Genomic DNA, 18141 nt, shown 5'->3' on the forward strand with positions numbered 1-18141 from the left:
TGATCTTGACAGGGAGGCAGTGCCCTCCCTCCCCCCCGGGGGGTGCCTGGGCTGGCCATTGGAAACGGGCTGTATTGCTGTCCAGCTGATCTGTAGGCTGACATTCAAAGCAGGCAGCATAGGTTTGGTGTAGACCAGCTCTGCTGAGCTCACCCAGCTGCCTGAACAGTGTCAGATTATATAGGGAAGTCCCTCTCTGGGGGTGACAGGTGGGTTTGAGCCGTTCTCTCTCTTCCTGCACCTCCCCCCCTCCCTCCCTCCCACCTACCACAATCACACTCTCTCACTCTCAAACGTACACACACTCTCAGTCTCTCTCCCTCTCACACTCACTCTCTCTCACAGAATCAGTCTCTCTCTCTCATATACATACTCACACACACTCAGTCTCTTAATCTCAAACACACTTGTTCTCACTCTCTCACACAGCCTCATTCTCACAGACACACTTTCTCTCTCTCACACACAGTCTCTCACTCTCACACAGGCACTCACACACAGACACGCAATCACACTTAGTCTCAAACTGTCACACTCCCTCACACTGTCACATACATTCTCAGTCTCTCTCACACACACATAGTCTCTCACACACAGACACACATAGTCTCACACACAGTCTCTCAATCTCTGTCACACACTGTCTCTCTCACACAGTCTCAGTCTCTCTCACACAGTCTCTCACACACACACATACAGTCTCTCTCACACACAGTCTCTCTCTCTCACACACTCATTCTCTCTCTCACACATACACTTTCTCAGTCTCTCACACACACATAGTCTCTCACAGTCTCTCAGTCTTTTTCACACTCTCACATACACACTCAGTCTCTCACACACTCAATCTCTCTCACACTCTCAATCTCTCTCTCTCCCTCACACACACACACTGTCTCTCTCTCTCTCTCTCACGCAATCACTCTCTCTCCCTCTCTCACACACATACACACTCTCAGTCTCTCACATACTGTCAGTCTCTCTCACACACTCAGTCTCTCTCACTCTCACACACAATCTCTTTCACACACTCTCACACACATATACTGTCAGTCTCTCTCTCTTCCTCTCTCTCACACACACACACACACACTGTCACCGCAGTGGGGTGGGTTTTTTTTGGACAAGTCAGCCGACACCATCATCACCATCCGCCAACACCGTCAAGCCCCCTAAGCAGGCAGGCAGGAGCCTTTAGCAGCACCTGGATGGTGCTCTCTCGCCAGCAGCACTCGGCATCACATCCACATCGACAGCTGCACAGTCTTCCCGTTTCTGAGGAGCCAGGCAAGTTGGTACCAAACCCACAATCTCTCGAGTGACTTTATTCCCAAGGAAAGCAGCAGGATACAATGTGGAGTGTTTGGAATTCAGTCATTGAGTTCTGTACGTGTGTGAGTGTGAGAGAGAGTGGAGAAGGGGAAACAGCAGGGGAAGGGGAACAGCAGGTAATACATCTGTTTATATATATATAGGATTTTATTTAAAGGGACATTGTCGATTATGTAACAGGGCCAGCGGAGCTTGATGTGTTCCAGCACTGTAAGAATCAGCTAGCTCGCTTTAAATGGACAGGATTTCTGCTACTTTCCAATGCAATTTCAGTCTACACCCTCCCCCCACCCACATTTGCCTTTATTTTATATGTTTTTCTGATTCGTTTGCTTTTTCGATTGGTTACTGTGTCAAAAAATCAACCCCCCCCGACCCCCCCCCCCATACACACAATCCCCCCTAAATGCAATTTCTTCCAGGCTGGGGGAAATAATGCTTCGTTTGCAATCATTTAAAAAAATAACAGTTGTACTTTGCAACGCAGCAGGGGCTGTGCACAATATTTCCAATGTCTTTTTTAAAAAATACATTTAAACTGCAATGTTGTGGTGGGTGGAAGGTGGGGGAATGAGCTTGATAGTTAATGCACACACAGATTGCATTCCGGGACCACTCCATCGCAGCTGTCCTGTTCCTTCACTTCAGCCGAGTTCTTGTTTACTTCAGTCAAATTTAGCCACTGCGCCACTGCCTTCCCTAAATAGGGCAAGCTCTCTCTCTCTCTCTTTCTCTCCCTCCTACAGGCAGCTTCGAGTCAATGCTGTGGCTCTGGGGAGGGGGCTCTGGGGAGGGGGCCCTGGTCTCCCACTCCACCAGCCTGGGCTGCACAGCGACATGTTAGGCCACTTGGAATCAAAGAATGCCTACAGTGCAGAAGGAGGCCATTCGGCCCACCGGGCCCGCACTGACCACAATCCCATCCGGGCCCCATTCCCGTAACCCCGCACATTTACCCTGCCAATCCCCCTGACACTCGGGTCAATTTTGCATGGCCAATCAATCTAACCCGACGTAATTATCCCACTAATCTCCTGACCTCAAGGGGCAATTTAGTCTGACCAATCAACCGGTTGATCTTTCTCGACACCCGAGCTATGACTGTAACACTACATTCAACACACACTAAATTGACCCCAGTGTCAGGGGGGTTAGCAGGGTAAATGTGTCGGGTTACGGGAATAGGGCCTGGTTGGGATTGTGGTCAGTGCAGACTCGATGGGCCAAATGGCCTCCTTATGTACTGTAGGGATTCTATGATTCTAACCAGCACGTCTTTCGGACTGTGGGAGGAAACCGGAGCACCCGGAGGAAACCCACGCAGACACGGGGAGAACATGCAAACTCCACACAGACAGTGACCCAAGCCGGGAAGCGAACCCAGGTCCCTGGCGCTGTGAAGCAGCAGTGCTAACCACTGTGTGGCCCCGAAAAAGACACCCTATGGTCGGGCAAACTTCACGGCTCCCCGTCGGGGAATTGAACCCCGGTCTTCCGTGTGACAGGCGGAGAGAGTAACGAGGAGCTGCCTTGTGTTACTGCGTTACTTAACAGCAACTCCCACCCCCCACCCCCCTTTCATTGCCTGCCCCTTACCCCCTGCCTACCTCAACCTGGCAGATCCCACATTCCTCTCTACCCTCACCATCACCCACCGTGAAGAGGAGTCCTCCAGGATTCCCCCCTTTGCTCTTCCCCCTCTCCCTTCCCCCTCACAAAGTGACACCCTTTACCACGATGCGGTACGTGACCGTCTGAATCCAAAGTTGCCCGCAGGCCATGGTCAGAATTTTACCGTGCTGCCCGACATGGGAATCGGAGCAAAGCATGGGAAGGTCCGTTGACCTCGGGTGGGATTTTATGGTTTTGGGATGAACGAGGCTCTAAGATCTCGCCCCATGTGTGTGTGTGTGTGTGTCTTTGCATTCAGACAGTGGAGCTGGGTCTCCAGGCTGGTGTTTACAGTCACACGTTGTAAACATCTAATCTTTTGATTTGACTTGATTTATTATTGTCACATGTATTAGCATACAGTGAAAAGTATTGTTTCTTGCGTTATACAGACAAAGCATACCGTTCATTGAGAAGGAAAGGAGAGAGTGCAGAATGTAGTGTTACAGTCATAGCTAGGCTAAAGAGAAAGATCAACTTAATATAGAGTAGGTCCATTCAAAAGTCTGCAGGCAGCAGGGAAGAAGCTGTTCTTGAGTCGGTTGGTACGTGACCTCAGACTTTTGTATCTTTTTCCTGACGGAAGAAGGTGGAAGAGAGAATGTCCGGGGTGCGTGGGGTCCTTAATTATGCTGGCTGCTTTTCCGAGGCAGCGCTCTGCTCTTCATCAGCCTGGCTGTTAAACATTATTTTTACAATCTGTTGGTTCTGTGTTCTCCTCTTACCTTAATTTTCAATGTATCACCTTAACCTATAAATGACTGGCAGCTGGTTAATTTTCTTTGGTGCATTCAGTTCTGCTTAATCTGCAGGCTAGGTGCTGTTTAACACTTGTCTTCCTTATCATCCATTCCCACAGACAGTTAAAACAGTGGTGCTGGGAATTACCATTTGTATGGCTCTCATGCCTGGTTGAGTGCATGGGCATCATACAGTGTTTGGGCTTGGCCTGTGTGCTGGGAGTGAGTGCTATTGTCTGCAACTTCTCTCGCTGATATACCTCACCAGATAAAGTTATCCTATTTGCTTCTGATATCTTTTATAAATATCATCCAACTCCCTGCACAGAATTCATAGAATTATAGAATCCTGACATTCAGCCCAACGAGTCTGCACCGACAACAATCCCACCCAGGTAATCCCCGTATCCCCACATATTTACCCTGCTAATCCCCCTGACACTAAGGGGCAATTTATCATAGCCAATCCACCTAACCTGCTCATCTTTGGACTGTGGGAGGAAACTGGAGCACCCGGAGGAAACCCACGCAGAGACGGGGAGAATGTACAGACTCTGCACAGACTGTCACCCGAGGTCGGAATCGAACCCAGGTCCCTGGCGCTGTGAGGCAGCAGTGCTAACCACTGTGCCACTGTAAGATGGGTGTGGGTAAGATGCGCTGTCAGAGAGCTGGTGCAGAATCGATGGGCAGAATGGCCTCCTTCTGCACTGTAGGGATTCTAACAGGAAAGATTGGACAAGCTAGGCATGTATATAGAAGATTTAAGAGGTGACTTGATTGAAACATATAAGACCCCGAGGGGTATTGACAGGGTGGCTATGGAGAGGATGCTTCCCCTTGTGGGAGAATCTAGAACTCGGGTCACTGTTTAAAAATAAGGGGTCGTCCAAAGAGACGAGAATTTTGTTTCTCTCAGAGGGGCCTGAGTCTTGGAGCGCCCTTTCTCAAAGCCCAGTGGAAGCAGAGTCTTTGGAAGTTTCAAAATTTCTTGATAAACAAGGGGATGAAAAGTTATCGGGGGTAGGCCAGAGGTTACAGTCAGATCAGCCACGACCTTTGTTGGATCGTAGAGCTGGCTGGAAGGACTGAGCGGCCTACTTCTGCTCCTAATTCATATGTTCCTATGGCCGTGGAAAGTGCATTGGTAACTTATGGGCAGAATGGGAAGTCAACTCATGTTGCCCCAAGTGGCAAGGCAGTGGTTACACAGCTGCTTGGTACAGACCGACCCACAGCATTCTGGCCCGGCGGGGAGGCAGGGTGGGGGGGGGGGTGGGGGGTGGGGGTGCGCATCACAAGGCCAGAACCTCCATTGGAAGTGGGCATCACAGGCCCAAAACTACCATTGGAAGTAGGCATCAAAGGACAAGAACCTCTATTGAAAGTGAGTCTGCGTAAACAAGAGTGAGGGCATTGGGTGCATGGGGAAAACCATTCTCTCAAAACCCCTCAAAGTCACACACATCCAAACTTGGGCCATACAATCGCTGTTCCTTCAATTCCGTCTGCTCCCCCTGCAGGGACCAGGCCCTAAGAGGGCAATGGTGACCATGGGTTTCCGTTGGATTATCCATGATAATATTCGCTAAGTGGAGCATTGCTTGCCCCTAGATCCTTCCGAAATGCCGGTAGCAGGTGGTAAGAGCGGGAGAGTTCCTGATCAGCCACACTGAAGAAGACAACGGCAAAAGCATTTCTCCATTTGCCGAGCATTATCATGGATAATCCAACGGAAACCCATGGTCAGCAGTGCCTTCTTAGGGCCTTGTCTCTGCAAGGTGGGCAGGCGGAATTGAAGGAACAGTGATTGTTTGGCCCAAGTTTGGATGATGTGTGACTTTGAGGGGTTTTCAGAGAGGATGGTTTTTCCCATGCACTCAATGCCATCGCTCTTGTTTACGCAGACTCACTTTCAATGGAGGTTCTGGCCCTGTGATGCCCACTTCCAATGGAGGTTCTGGCCCTTTGGTGCCCACTTCCAATGGAGGTTCTGGCCCTGTGATGCCCCTTCCCTCCAGGCCAAAAAGCTGTGGGTACCGGGCAGCTGTGTAACCACTGCCTTGCCACTTGATGAATTGACTTCCCATTCTGCCCACAGCCAGGGAAAGATGCTGAAGAGATCAAATGGTTTTAGGAGCAGCTGTTTCTGGATGTCACTTGAGGTGGTCCTGTGTGTCACCCAATGCAGTAGACCCCCTTCATTCATATCACAGCATTAGTGGGGAAATGGGCTGTCACCAACAGCATTGTAATGTAAGTGCAGCATTAGACAGCGAATCATTATTAAAGGAGCAAACACTGTGCACGAAGATGTCACTGTTACTGATTTAATTTGATTTGATTTGATTTATTGTCACATGTATTCGTATACAGTGAAAAGTATTGTTTCTTGCGCGCTATACAGACAAAGCATACTGTTCATAGAGAAGGAAAGGTGAGGGTGCAGAATGTAGTGTTACAGTCATAGCTAGGGTGTAGAGAAAGATCAACTTAATGCAAGGTAGGTCCATTCAAAAGTCTGACAGCAGCAGGGAAGAAGCTGTTCTTGAGTCAGTTGGTTCGTGACCTCAGATTTTGTATCTTTTTCCTGATGGAAGAAGGTGGAAGAGAGAATGTCTGGGGTGCGTGGGGGTCCTTAATTATGCTGGCTGCTTTGCCGAGGCATCCGGGAGTGTAAACAGAGTCAATGGATGGGAGGCTGGTTTGAGTGATGGATTGGGGTACATTCACGACCTTTTGTAGCTCCTTGCGGTCTTGGGCAGAGCAGGAGCCATTCCAAGCTGTGATACAACCAGAAAGAATGCTTTCAGAGATGGGACAAACATCGTTAAACTAAAGGATTTGACAAACATCTCCCTCGAAGTTTATACCCTCTCAAACTTGATGAGTGGGAACAATGTTAATGTTGTTAATATGGGAGTGTTGAGAAATTTAGATTTTCCCTCATTACGGCATGGTGGCACAATGGCTAGCACTGCTGCCTCACAGAGTCAGGGACCTGGGTTCAATTCCGGCCACGGGTCACTGTCTGTGTGGAGTTTGCATGTTCTCCCCGTGTCTGCATGGGTTTCCTCCGGGTGCTCCAGTTTCTTCCCACAGTCCAAAGATGTGTGGGTTAGGTGGATTGGCCATGCTAAATTACCCCTTAGTGTCAGGGAGACTAGCAGGGTAAATATATGGGGTTACAGGAATAGGGCATGGGTGGGATTGTTGTTGGTGCAGGCTCGATGGATCGACTGGCCTTCTTCTGCACTGCAGGGATTCTACGATTCCTGGATTATATCCATTGATAATAGGTTTCTTGCGACTAACAGGTTCAGGATGAGGGCTAAATACAGAAAGAAAAGATCAACTGCTGCCTCACAGCGCCAGGGACCCGGGTTCGATTCCCGGCTTGGGTCACTGTTTGTGTGGAGTTTGCATGTTCTTCCTTAGTGTCAGGGGGATTAGGACGGTAAATATATGGGTTTATGGGGATAGGGCTTGGGTGGGACTGTTGTCGGTGCAGGCTCGATGGGCCGAATGGCCTCCTTCTGCACTGTAGATTCCATGATTTGATTGTTGTGATGAAGGAGCAAAGATCTTAAATTGCCTCACCACAGTTATTCTCTCTTTATCTTCCTGATCTGTATTTTATTCCGGGGCTGAGATTGCATCAGCAATCTGCTCCCAGGCCTCTGCTAATGTTACTTCTCGGGGTTGACTATGAAGCTTGAGGTGAGTCAATGCCTAATTTTAACCTCATGTCCCCCTCTCGGCCTGCGAGGAGCTCCCTGGCCTCTGCTTGGCTCAATGAGTGAAACCACATCGTCATGCTGGTTCGGAGCACACTCCCACAACTCTACGGTGCAGCACATGCCATCCCGCACCAAACCCATAGGCCGGAATCTTACCGGCACGCCCGCCCCGATTCCGGGGGGCGGGCGAGGCTCGGAGAACGGCATTCTCCGTTGCGCCCCGGGTGGGATCGTACGAACCTCGGGCAGACATGTGGGTAAAATTCCGCCCCTAGACTTCTGTTTAAACAGCTCAGACTATCCATTATAACATTCACATCCATTATATCATGAGATACAGGGGCAGAATTAGGCCATTCGGCCCATCGAGTCCGCTCCGCCATTCGATCATGGCTGATCATGCTCCTCACCCCCATTTTCCTGCCTTCGCCCCATGACCATGTTGGTTGCTTTGCGAGGATCTGTGAGTTTGCGTGACTTGGGCAGCGAACTAAGAGTTGTTGCAGGAGCACGGCGCATTGTGCAAAGATTGTGAGTCTGGTCAGAGATTTATGCATTTTGTTTTTTGAATTTATTTCAGATCCTGCAGTGGAGGCTCGGAAGGTTGACTTGATTCTTTGAGGAGATTGGGACTGAACGCGTTTTGCATGGCGTGTCATGTTGTGTCGTGTTGCCTGCATTTGGGCCTTGTAGCAGTCATGCTGCTCATGCATCCTCCCCGTGTGGGTGCCGATACAGCTGGACCTACAAATTCTCCGAAGCAAAACAATTCCTGCGTGGGCTCCTACGAGTGCAAGACGGGAGTCGTGTTGCCCATTTGGTACCCGGAAGACCCGTCCCTGGGGGATAAAATTGCCAGGGTTATCGTTTATTTTGTGGCCCTGATCTACATGTTCCTGGGAGTCTCCATTGTTGCTGATCGCTTCATGGCCTCCATCGAGGTGATCACGTCGCAAGAGAAGGAGGTCACCGTCAACAAGCCCAATGGGGAGACCAGCACCACGGTGGTCCGCGTCTGGAATGACACCGTGTCCAACCTGACCCTCATGGCGCTGGGGTCGTCCGCCCCCGAGATCATGCTCTCCCTCATTGAAGTGTGTGGCCATGGGTTCAAAGCTGGCGACCTGGGTCCCAGCACCATCGTGGGCAGCGCCGCCTTCAATATGTTCATCATCATTGCCATCTGCGTCTACTCCATTCCCGATGGCGAAACCAGGAAAATTAAGCACCTCCGGGTGTTCTTTGTCACGGCTGCTTGGAGCATCTTTGCTTACATCTGGCTGTACATGATCCTGGCTGTCTTTTCGCCGGGCGTCGTGCAGGTGTGGGAAGGGCTGGTCACCTTCATGTTCTTCCCAGTTTGTGTCCTGCTGGCTTGGATCGCTGACCGGAGACTCCTCTTTTACAAGTACATGCACAAGAAGTATCGCACCAACAAGAACCGGGGGCTGGTCATCGAGACGGAAGGTGAGCCGCCCAAGGGCATCGAGATGGACGGCAAGCTGGTCAACTCGCACTTTGTCGACGGGATGCTGGTGGGCCTGGAGGGGAAAGAGGTGGACGAGTCCCGCAAGGAGATGATTCGCATCCTTAAGGACCTGAAGCAGAAGCATCCGGAGAAAGAGCTGGATCAGCTGGTCGAAATGGCCAACTACTACGCTCTTTCCCACCAGCAGAAAAGTCGGGCCTTCTACCGGATCCAGGCCACCCGCATGATGACCGGGGCGGGCAACATCCTGAAAAAGCACGCGGCCGAGCAGGCCAAGCGGAGCACCAGCATGCACGAGGTGAGGGCCGAGACGCCCGAAGACCTCTGCTCCCGCGTCTACTTTGATCCCTGCACCTACCAGTGCCTGGAGAATTGCGGCGCCGTCTCGCTGACCGTCGTCCGCCGGGGCGGCGACATCTCCAAGACGGTGGTGGTGGACTACAAGACAGAGGACGGCTCGGCCAACGCCGGCGCGGACTACGAGTTCAGCGAGGGGACGGTGGTGTTCAAGTCGGGCGAAACGCAAAAGGAGATCGTGCTGGGCATCATCGACGATGACATCTTTGAGGAGGATGAACACTTCTTTGTGCGTCTCAGCAACATCCGGGTGCTGGAGCTGGAGGAGGCGCTGGAGCCCAATAACCTGCCCTACCCAAAGGCCCTGATTGTTTCCCCCCTGGTGGCCACGGTGACTATTTTAGACGATGACCATGCTGGCATCTTCACCTTTGAGAGTGACGTGGCCCACGTGAGCGAGAGTGTTGGCGTGATGGAGGTGAAGGTGCTACGGACATCGGGGGCTCGCGGGACTGTCATTGTCCCCTTTAGGACAATAGAGGGTTCGGCCAAAGGGGGCGGAGAAGACTTTGAGGACACTTATGGAGAGCTGGAATTTAAAAATGACGAGACTCTGTAAGTAGCACTTTTAACCCATTCTTCTTCAATGTCTGTGTTAATGTGCAGTTGGAGAACTGATTTACTTTGTTCACAAGGCTACATTTGCAGGAACGGTCAGTCAGGAAGTTGCTGTTGAATGGAGTCAACCAGTGCGATTTGGGGGAAAAAAACTTGGAATGTGTATTTCTCGAAGCCTCATTTTGACCTGGTAGTTTAGTCCGGTCACAAAGCTGACAGCAAGGTTTATTTATGTCCTTGGATGTGTCAGCTTCACCCCCAGGGAGTTACTGATACCTCAGTCCATCATTGCCTTTGTAGCTCTTTGATGCAAGACCTGGAAGTGTACACATTGCGTAAATGTTGGCGTAATTAGGTCTGAGCAGACGCAGACATTGTTTCATGACTGTTGGCTAGCAGGAAATCAAAGTTGGCAACAAATTCACGTGGCACTGGTTTGGGTAAACCGCTGCTCAAACACTTGAACGTTGTTAGGCTGGCGGAGTTTGAGGGCAACTTTTCCAATTTGACCACGTGCAGCTCCCGTTACATTTCTTGCTGCGTCACTTCTCGGCCTTTTAGGTTAAGACCGAGGGTCGGATCAAGCCCAAGATGGGGTGCGATGCCTCACTGTGTCAGCTTGGATCTTATTTGTCTCTCTTGTGGGAACCATGAATTGGATTCAATTGGCTTTTGACTTTGGTTTTTGGAGCAAGCGAGGAATGGATTCAGGTTCGCCCGGTCCACTCTGAGCATTGGCTTTGTGACATTAAGAATGGAGTGAAACATTTTTTAACTAAAGCACTGCATGTGGCCAAATCTCTCCATCGGATCAAGTGCCGCAATCGGCTGATGACTCTGTGACAACCAAGTTGCCCTTTTAAGACACGGATCGGGTCTCCAGCAAATAATCATATTCCTGATGTAATTTGTGTGTGTGTTTAAGCCAACTCCTTCTGTGTATCTTTGATGTTCTTTACAACTAAAGTGGCGGGTAGCAGATTCAAAGGCAAAGAAACCATATTTGGAAGTGTAATGTAGTCGTGTACAATGGTGACATTAGCTGGAAAAGGTCTTGCCCATACTTGCTTGACGCGTACAAGTTCCTTGCGTTCCTGTATGATTTCTGCTCACATATCGGTGCGACTTTATAGCACTAAAGGTTTGAATTTTAAGTGCAGGTTAGTTGTTGCTGTGCGTCCGAGTATCTGCGTCCTGACTTGAAACTTAATTTGCCCAAAGCAGCCTCCACTCGCAAAAATGGCCTCACCCCCAGGTTGGCGTGGCAAATTTCTGCTGGTTGTTCTTGCTTGGGGACGAAAGTGCACTTCCCCATTTTCCTTCAACGTCTGTGTAGATGTGCAGTTGGAGAGGTGACTGTTGAGTACTTAATTTGTTCAAAATGTCAAACTTACAGCCCTAGCCGGCCGGGATGAAGGAGGCTGCTATTGGACAGAACCAGTTTATCACTTACTCAGGCACCCGTGGTCAGATTAATCCAGCATTAATTACCTGTACCTGCAGTGACCAGCAGCTCATTTGCAGCCTGACCCTATTGTGTTCCTCCCTGCTGCTACCATAATTGCCATAAATTACTTGAAACTCCATTTAAATTAGTTGGAATTCACTCAGTTACAACCGAGCAGGACGTAGCTATGTAGCTTCAGTCAATGGTTGACTTCAATGTACCAAAAGCTGGTCAAAGCAGTAACGACGCGAATAAAAAATAGTAAGACCAAAAGCATTAAATCAGTCAGTTGAAGAAAGGCTAATTTTCTGACAATCCCACCCCTCTCTGATGCTCGGGAATGCTTCTTTCAGTCATTAGGTACAGTGGCACAATGTTTAGCACTGCTGCCTCACAGCGCCAGGGACCCGGGTTCGATTCCCGGCTTGAGTTACTGTCTGTGTGGAGTTTGCACATTCTCCCCGTGTCTGCGTGGGTTTCCTCCGGGTGCTCTGGTTTCCTCCCACACTTCAAAGACGTGCTGGTTAGGTGGATTGGCCGTGCTCAATTGCCCCTTAGTGTCAGGATTAGCAGGGTAAATACATGGGGTAACGGGGCCTGGGGAGGATTGTTGTCAATGCAGGCTCGATGGGCCAAATGGCCTCCTTCTGCACTGTAGGGATTCTGTGATTCCTCTGGGTGCTCCGGTTTCTTTCCAGTCTGAAAGACGTGCTGGCTAGGTGCATTGGCCATGCTAAATTCTCCCTCAGTGTACCCGAACAGGTGCCGGAGTGTGGCGACAAGGGGATTTTCACAGTAACTGCATTGCAGTGTTAATGTAAGCCTGCCTGTGACGTTAATAAATAAACTTTAATCAATTATGACTAAGATGACTGTGCAGATTCATGAAAGATTTTCTGTTCATGGGTTTGCGTTTGCATGGAATCCTGAACGTATCTTTGAACTGGCAAAGGAAGCATAGAGCCCTGTACATTCTTGCCGACTGTGCCTCTGGGTGGTACCTCTGTGCCAAGCCATGGGTTAAGTACCTTCGAAAGGACCAGCAAATCTGGAACCCCAGTATCCAGCGGCACGGTAGCACAGTGGGTAGCACTGCTGCCTCAGAGCGCCAGGGACCCGGGTTCGATTCCAACATTGGGTCACTGTCTGTACAGAGTCTGCACATTCTCTCCGTGTCTGCGTGGGTTTCCTCCGGGTGCTCCGGTTTCCTCCCACAGTCCAAAGTTGTGCAGGTTAGGTGGATTGGCCTTGCTAAATTGCTCCTTAGTGTCCAAAGATGAATAGGTTAGGGGATTAGTTTTGGGGAATAGGTTTGGGGTTACGGGGATAGGGTAAGATGCTCTGTCAGAGAGTTGGTTTCAGACTCGATGGGCTAAATGACATCTCCGAACACCATCTACACTGCAGGAATTCTATGATTCTATTTGAATACTGATGTCTCAATCATCTAATCAGAGATTTGAATGTAAACAATTTTGCAATCCTCAAACATACAAGTTTATAATCCTTAGAAGTATTGCTTAATGATGGACCTTCCTTACTGACTTGTCATAGTGTCATAGAGTCATAGAGGTTTACAGCATGGAAGCAGGCTCTTCGGCCCAACTTGCCCATGCCGCCCCCTTTTTTAAACCACTAATTGCCCAAGTTTGGTCAATATTCCCCTATACCCATTTTACCCATGTAATTGTCTAATAGTTACAATGGTTTCTAAAATGATCGATGTCTCCGGAGGGTACTTCTCTCCTTCTGGCATAATGGCAACATTTCAGGAATGAGAATTCCCACCTTTGTCTCCCCCCCTTCCCAAATGCAAGTGTCTCTGGGACTAATGTGTTGCCAAGCCTCAGTTACTGAAGTCATTCATGTCCAAATGCAGCAAAACCTGGACAATATCCGGACCTGCGCTGACAAGTGGCGAGTAACATTCACGCCACGCAAGTGCCAGGCAGTGACCATCTCCAACAAGTGAGGATCTAACCATCGCCCCTTGACATTCAATGGCATCATCATCACTGAATCCCCCTCCCCCACTATTGGTATCCTGGGGGTTACTGTTGACCAGAAACTGAATTGGACTAGCCACTTGCGGCTCCAAGAGCAGGTCAGAGACTAGGGATCCTGCAGTGAGTAACTCACCCCCTGACTCCCAAAACCTGTCCACCATCTACAAGGCACAAGTCAGGGGTGTGATAGCATATTCTCCCCTTGCTTGGGAGAGTGCAACTCCAACGCTCAAAAAGCTTGCATCCAGGACAAAGTAAGGTAAAGTTAAAGTGAAGTAAAATTTATTTATTAATCACAAGTAAGGCTTACATTAACACTGCAATGAAGTTACTGTGAAATTCCCCTAGTTGCCACACTCCGGTGCCTGTTCGGGTACACTGAGGGAGAATTTAGCATGGCAGTGCACCTAACCAGCACGTCTTTCAGACTGTGGGAGGAAACCAGAGCACCCGGAGGAAACCCAAGCAGACACGGGGAGAATGTGCAAACTCCGCACAGACAGTGACCCAAGCCAGGAATCGAACCCAGGTCCCTGGCGCTGTGAGGCAGCAGTGCTAACCACTGTGCCACCATGTCGCCCTCACAAAACAGCCTGCTTGATTGGCACCTCTTCCACCAACATGCACTCCCTCCACCACTCATGAACAGTGGCAGCAATGTGTACCATCCACAAGATGCACTGCAAGAACTCAGCAAGGCTCGTTAGGCAACACCATTCAAACTCACAACGGTTACCATTTAGAAGGACAAGGGCAGTTGACTCATGGGAACACCATCACCTGGAAGCTCCCCTGCAAGCCACTCACCATACTGACTTGGAAATATCTCCTTCTCTAACAGCACTGTGGGTGTACCTACACTGCAGGGTGTATTGTGAAGTTGAGTAATCATAGAAATCATAGAAACCCTACAGTGCAGAAGGAGGCCATTCGGCCCATCGAGTCTGCACCGACCACAATCCCACCCAGACCCTACCCCCACATATTTACCTACTAACTAGAATGTTAAGATTTGGTGTTTGTCAAAGTATAAATAAATGCTAAGAGAAGAAAGCATTTTATGGTTCTGTTAAAAAAAGATAGGTCTTTTTGTACTGAAGAGATGCAGGTGCATGCAGTACACAGACTGAAACATTGTATCGAAGGGCCAAACAGCAGGCTTGCCTTGGTAACAGGCTTCAGGCATTTGAGTGAGAACATGTTTTTGAATTTTAACTAATCAATTTAAACTAGGCATTTGAATGGCAGCAGCCTATCAGATTTGAATTTGACGTTTTGGTAACCTGTAAACCAATCCTATTGTGGGGATGTTGCTATGTCATCAGAGGGTATAAGAGACAGCTCCCAGCTCCAGAAAGCCAGCCAACAACTGCCTGTGCCACAGCTCGACAGCGTAACAGCCATATTTATGTCTTAAAAGAAAGCCTCATCTCGATCGTGAAGACAGAAAGTTCTGGAAGATAAAACCTGGTTGTATTTTGAGAGTGACTAAAAATTCTATTGTTTGTTAATAAGTGGGAATTGGATTTATCTAAACAGCATTCCGTTAGAATCGTGTTTTATTGGGTTTGTTAATAGTTTAGTTAACCTGTTCACTGTTCGATAGATAAATGAAGTGTTACTTGTTGATTTTACAGAGATAATCAGGGAGTTATTTTGATTTAACCACTAAAAGTTGCTGAAGCACAGATCGTACCACTTCTGACACTCACTTTAACAGATTATGAAGGGGGGTACTTCTCTTTGAGTGGCTGAGTGTTAGTTCTCAGAGAGGATATCAACCTCTTCTTCATAACAGATAGTTCAAGAAGACATCTCACCACCTTCTCAAGGGCAGTTAGAGATGGACAATTAATGCTGGCCTAGTCAGCGACAGTTTTAACAACATCAGGTTAAAGTCCAACAGGTTTATTTGGTAGCAAATGCCATTAGCTTTTGGAGCACTGCTCCTTCGTTAGATGGAGTCCAATGGATCTGACGAAGGAGTAGCGCTCCGAAAGCTAATGGCATTTGCTACCAAATAAACCTGTTGGACTTTAACCTGGTGTTGTTAAAACTCTTACTGTGTTTACCCCAGTCCAACGCCGGCATCTCCACATCATGACTAGTCAGCGACGCCAGCATCCTATAAAGAAAACCTCCTCCAATCTCAGGGTGATTCTATCCCACGCTTGTTGCTGACAGGCACCCTAGTGCCTAGTCCAATGCAGCAGTTAGCATAGGAGAGAAACAGCCAGTGATTGGAGGAGTGGCAGGAAGGTGGCACAGGCATGTGTTGTGGGCATCACTGGCAAGGCCAGTATTTGTTGCCCATTCCTAATGGCCCTTGAACTGAGTGGCTAGCTGGGCCATTTCAGAGGGCATTGCTGTGGATCTGGAGTCAACCAGACCAGGTGAGGACGGCAGATTTCCTTCCCTTCCTGAAAGGACATTAGTGAACCAGATGAGTTTTTACGCCATCAATATTCGGTACATGGTCACCATCACTGAGACAACAAAAAACAAAGGGAACAAAGAAAATTGCAGCACAGGAACAGGCCCTTTGGCCCTCCAAGCCTGCACCGACCATGCTGCCCGACTGAACTAAAACCCCCTTCCCCATCCAGGGACCATATCCCTCTATTCCCGTCCTATTCATGTATTTGTCAGACCCCCTTAAAAGTCACTATCGTATCTGCTTCCAGTCCCTCCCCCGGCAGCGAGTTCCAGGCACCTACTACCCTCTGTGTAAAAAACTTGCCTTGTACACCTCCTTTAAACTTTATTATCCTGGGACTCTGCATTAATAGTCCTGTGACATTAGCACTACACCACCTTCTCACCCTGGTAGAGCGGTCTCACAAAGTTGTGAGGTTGTGGGGAGGGGGATTGGGGAGGGGAGAGGCTGAGTTCGGAGGAAAAGAAGAAATATAGAAACATTAAAAAAAAGAGCAGGAGGAGGCAATTTGGCCCTTCATTATGATCATGGCCGATCATCCAGCTCAATTCCCTGTTCCCACCTACCCCCCCATATCCTTTGATCCCTTTTGCCCCAAGTGCTATATCTAACTCCTTCTTGAAAACATTCAATGCTTAGGCCTCAACTGCTTTCTGTGGTAGTGAATTCCACGGGCTTACCACTTCTTTCACTCCTAATGGTTTACCTTGTATCCTTAGACTGTGACCCCTGGTTTTGGACACCCCACCATCGGGAGCATCTTTCTTGCATCAATCCTGTCTAGTCCTGATAGTAATTTATAGGTTACTATGAGATCCCCCCTCATTCTTCTGAACTCCAGCGAGTACAATCCTAACCGACTTATTCTCTCCTCATATGTCAGTCCTGCCATCCCAGAAATCAGTCTGGTAAACCTTTGCTGCACGCCCTCCTTCCTGAGATAAGGAGACCAAAACTGCACACGGTATTCCAGGAGTGGCCTCACCAAGACCCTGTGTGACCACAGCAAGACATCCCTGCTCCTGCACTCGAGTTAGGAAGAGGGGTCGCTGAGTGAGTGAGGGAGGGGGGTAGGGAAGAGGGGTCGCTGAGTGAGCGAGTGAGTGAGGGGGAGTTGTGAAGAGGGATCGCTGAGTGAGTGAGGGAGGGGGGTAGGGAAGAGGGGTCGCTGAGTGAGCGAGTGAGTGAGGGGGAGTTGTGAAGAGGGATCGCTGAGTGAGTGAGGGAGGGGGGTAGGGAAGAGAGGTCGCTGAGTGAGTGAGAGAGGGGGGTGTTGGAAAGAGAGATTGCTGAGTGAGTGAGGGAGTTGGGAAGAGGGGTCGCTGAGTGAATTGGGAAGAGGGGTCGCTGAGTGAGCGAGTGAGGAGGGGGATTGGGAAGAGGGGTCGCTGAGTGAGGGAGGGGGGTAGGGAAGAGAGGTTGCTGAGTGAGTGAGGGAAGGGGGTAGGGAAGAGGGGTCGCTGAGTGAGTGAGGGAGGGGGAATTGGGAAGAGGGGTCGCTGAGTGAGTGAGAGAGGGGAGTTGGGAAGAGGGGTCGCTGAGTGAGTGAGAGAGGGGGAGTTGGGAAGAGGGATTGCTGAGTGAGTGAGAGAGGGGAGTTGGGAAGAGAGATTGCTGAGTGAGTGAGGGGGAATTGGGAAGAGGGTCGCTGAGTGAGCGAGTGAGGAGGGGGATTGGGAAGAGGGGTCGCTGAGTGAGGGAGAAGAGAGTTGGGAAGAGGGGTTGCTGAGTGAGTGAGGGAGGAAGGATTGGGAGTGAGTGAGGGAGGGAGGGGGGTAGGGAAGAGGATTCACTGAGTGAATGAGGGAGGGGGATTGGGAAGGGGGGTCGCTGAGTGAGTGAGGGAGGGGAGAGTTGGGAAGAAGGTCGCTGAGGGAGGGGAAGTTGGGAAGAGGGGTCACTGAGTGAAGGAGGGAGGGGGTAGGGAAGAGGATTCACTGAGGGAGGGGGGTTGGGGAGGGGAGTTGCTGAGTGAGGAAGGGTAGTAGGGAAGAGGGGTCGCTGAACGAGTGAGGAGCATTGTGAAGAGTGAGTGAATGGGGGTGGTGGAGAGGATTTTTGGGAGGGAGATGCGAGCGAGTGAGTGAGGCGGTTTGGGAACGGGGTAGTTGACTGATAAGTAAAAAAATGGATATAAGCCAACTGATCATGTGTATTGATAATGATTTGCAAACCGTGTTGTCATGAGAGAGAGAGTTAAAAATCTAAGATGCCTGTATATAAAAAGTTGGTAATTCTGAAGAGAGGGTAAATGGTGAAAAAGGTTTGGGGCCTCTTCTCTGCCGGTTAATTATGTGAGGTTCGAGACACTAGTTTAAAGAAATATAATTAGAGGTGGGTTCGGGGCATGTTTCTATGGACCTT

The 18141-nt window shown here is 49.5% G+C and overlaps 1 protein-coding gene across 5 annotated transcripts in view; it reads left to right on the top strand.

Moving 5' to 3' along the window:
• The first annotated feature begins 539 nt into the window (after positions 1-539).
• slc8a3 (solute carrier family 8 member 3) overlaps positions 540-18141 on the top strand; it is a 470313-nt gene continuing 452711 nt past the window's right edge. For 2 of the 5 annotated variants that reach the window (XM_078233408.1, XM_078233411.1), the window contains exons 1-2: positions 540-1448; positions 8064-9884. In XM_078233408.1, the coding sequence (XP_078089534.1) occupies positions 8131-9884 (1754 nt within the window). In that variant the 5' untranslated portion in view covers positions 540-1448; positions 8064-8130. Of the gene's footprint in view, positions 1449-3494; positions 3549-8063; positions 9885-18141 lie in introns of those variants that run through there. The other 3 variants (XM_078233409.1, XM_078233412.1, XM_078233410.1) reach the window with 3 other exon arrangements.

This window comes from Mustelus asterias, chromosome 18, assembly GCF_964213995.1.
Source record: "Mustelus asterias chromosome 18, sMusAst1.hap1.1, whole genome shotgun sequence".
Lineage (NCBI taxonomy): Eukaryota > Metazoa > Chordata > Chondrichthyes > Carcharhiniformes > Triakidae > Mustelus > Mustelus asterias.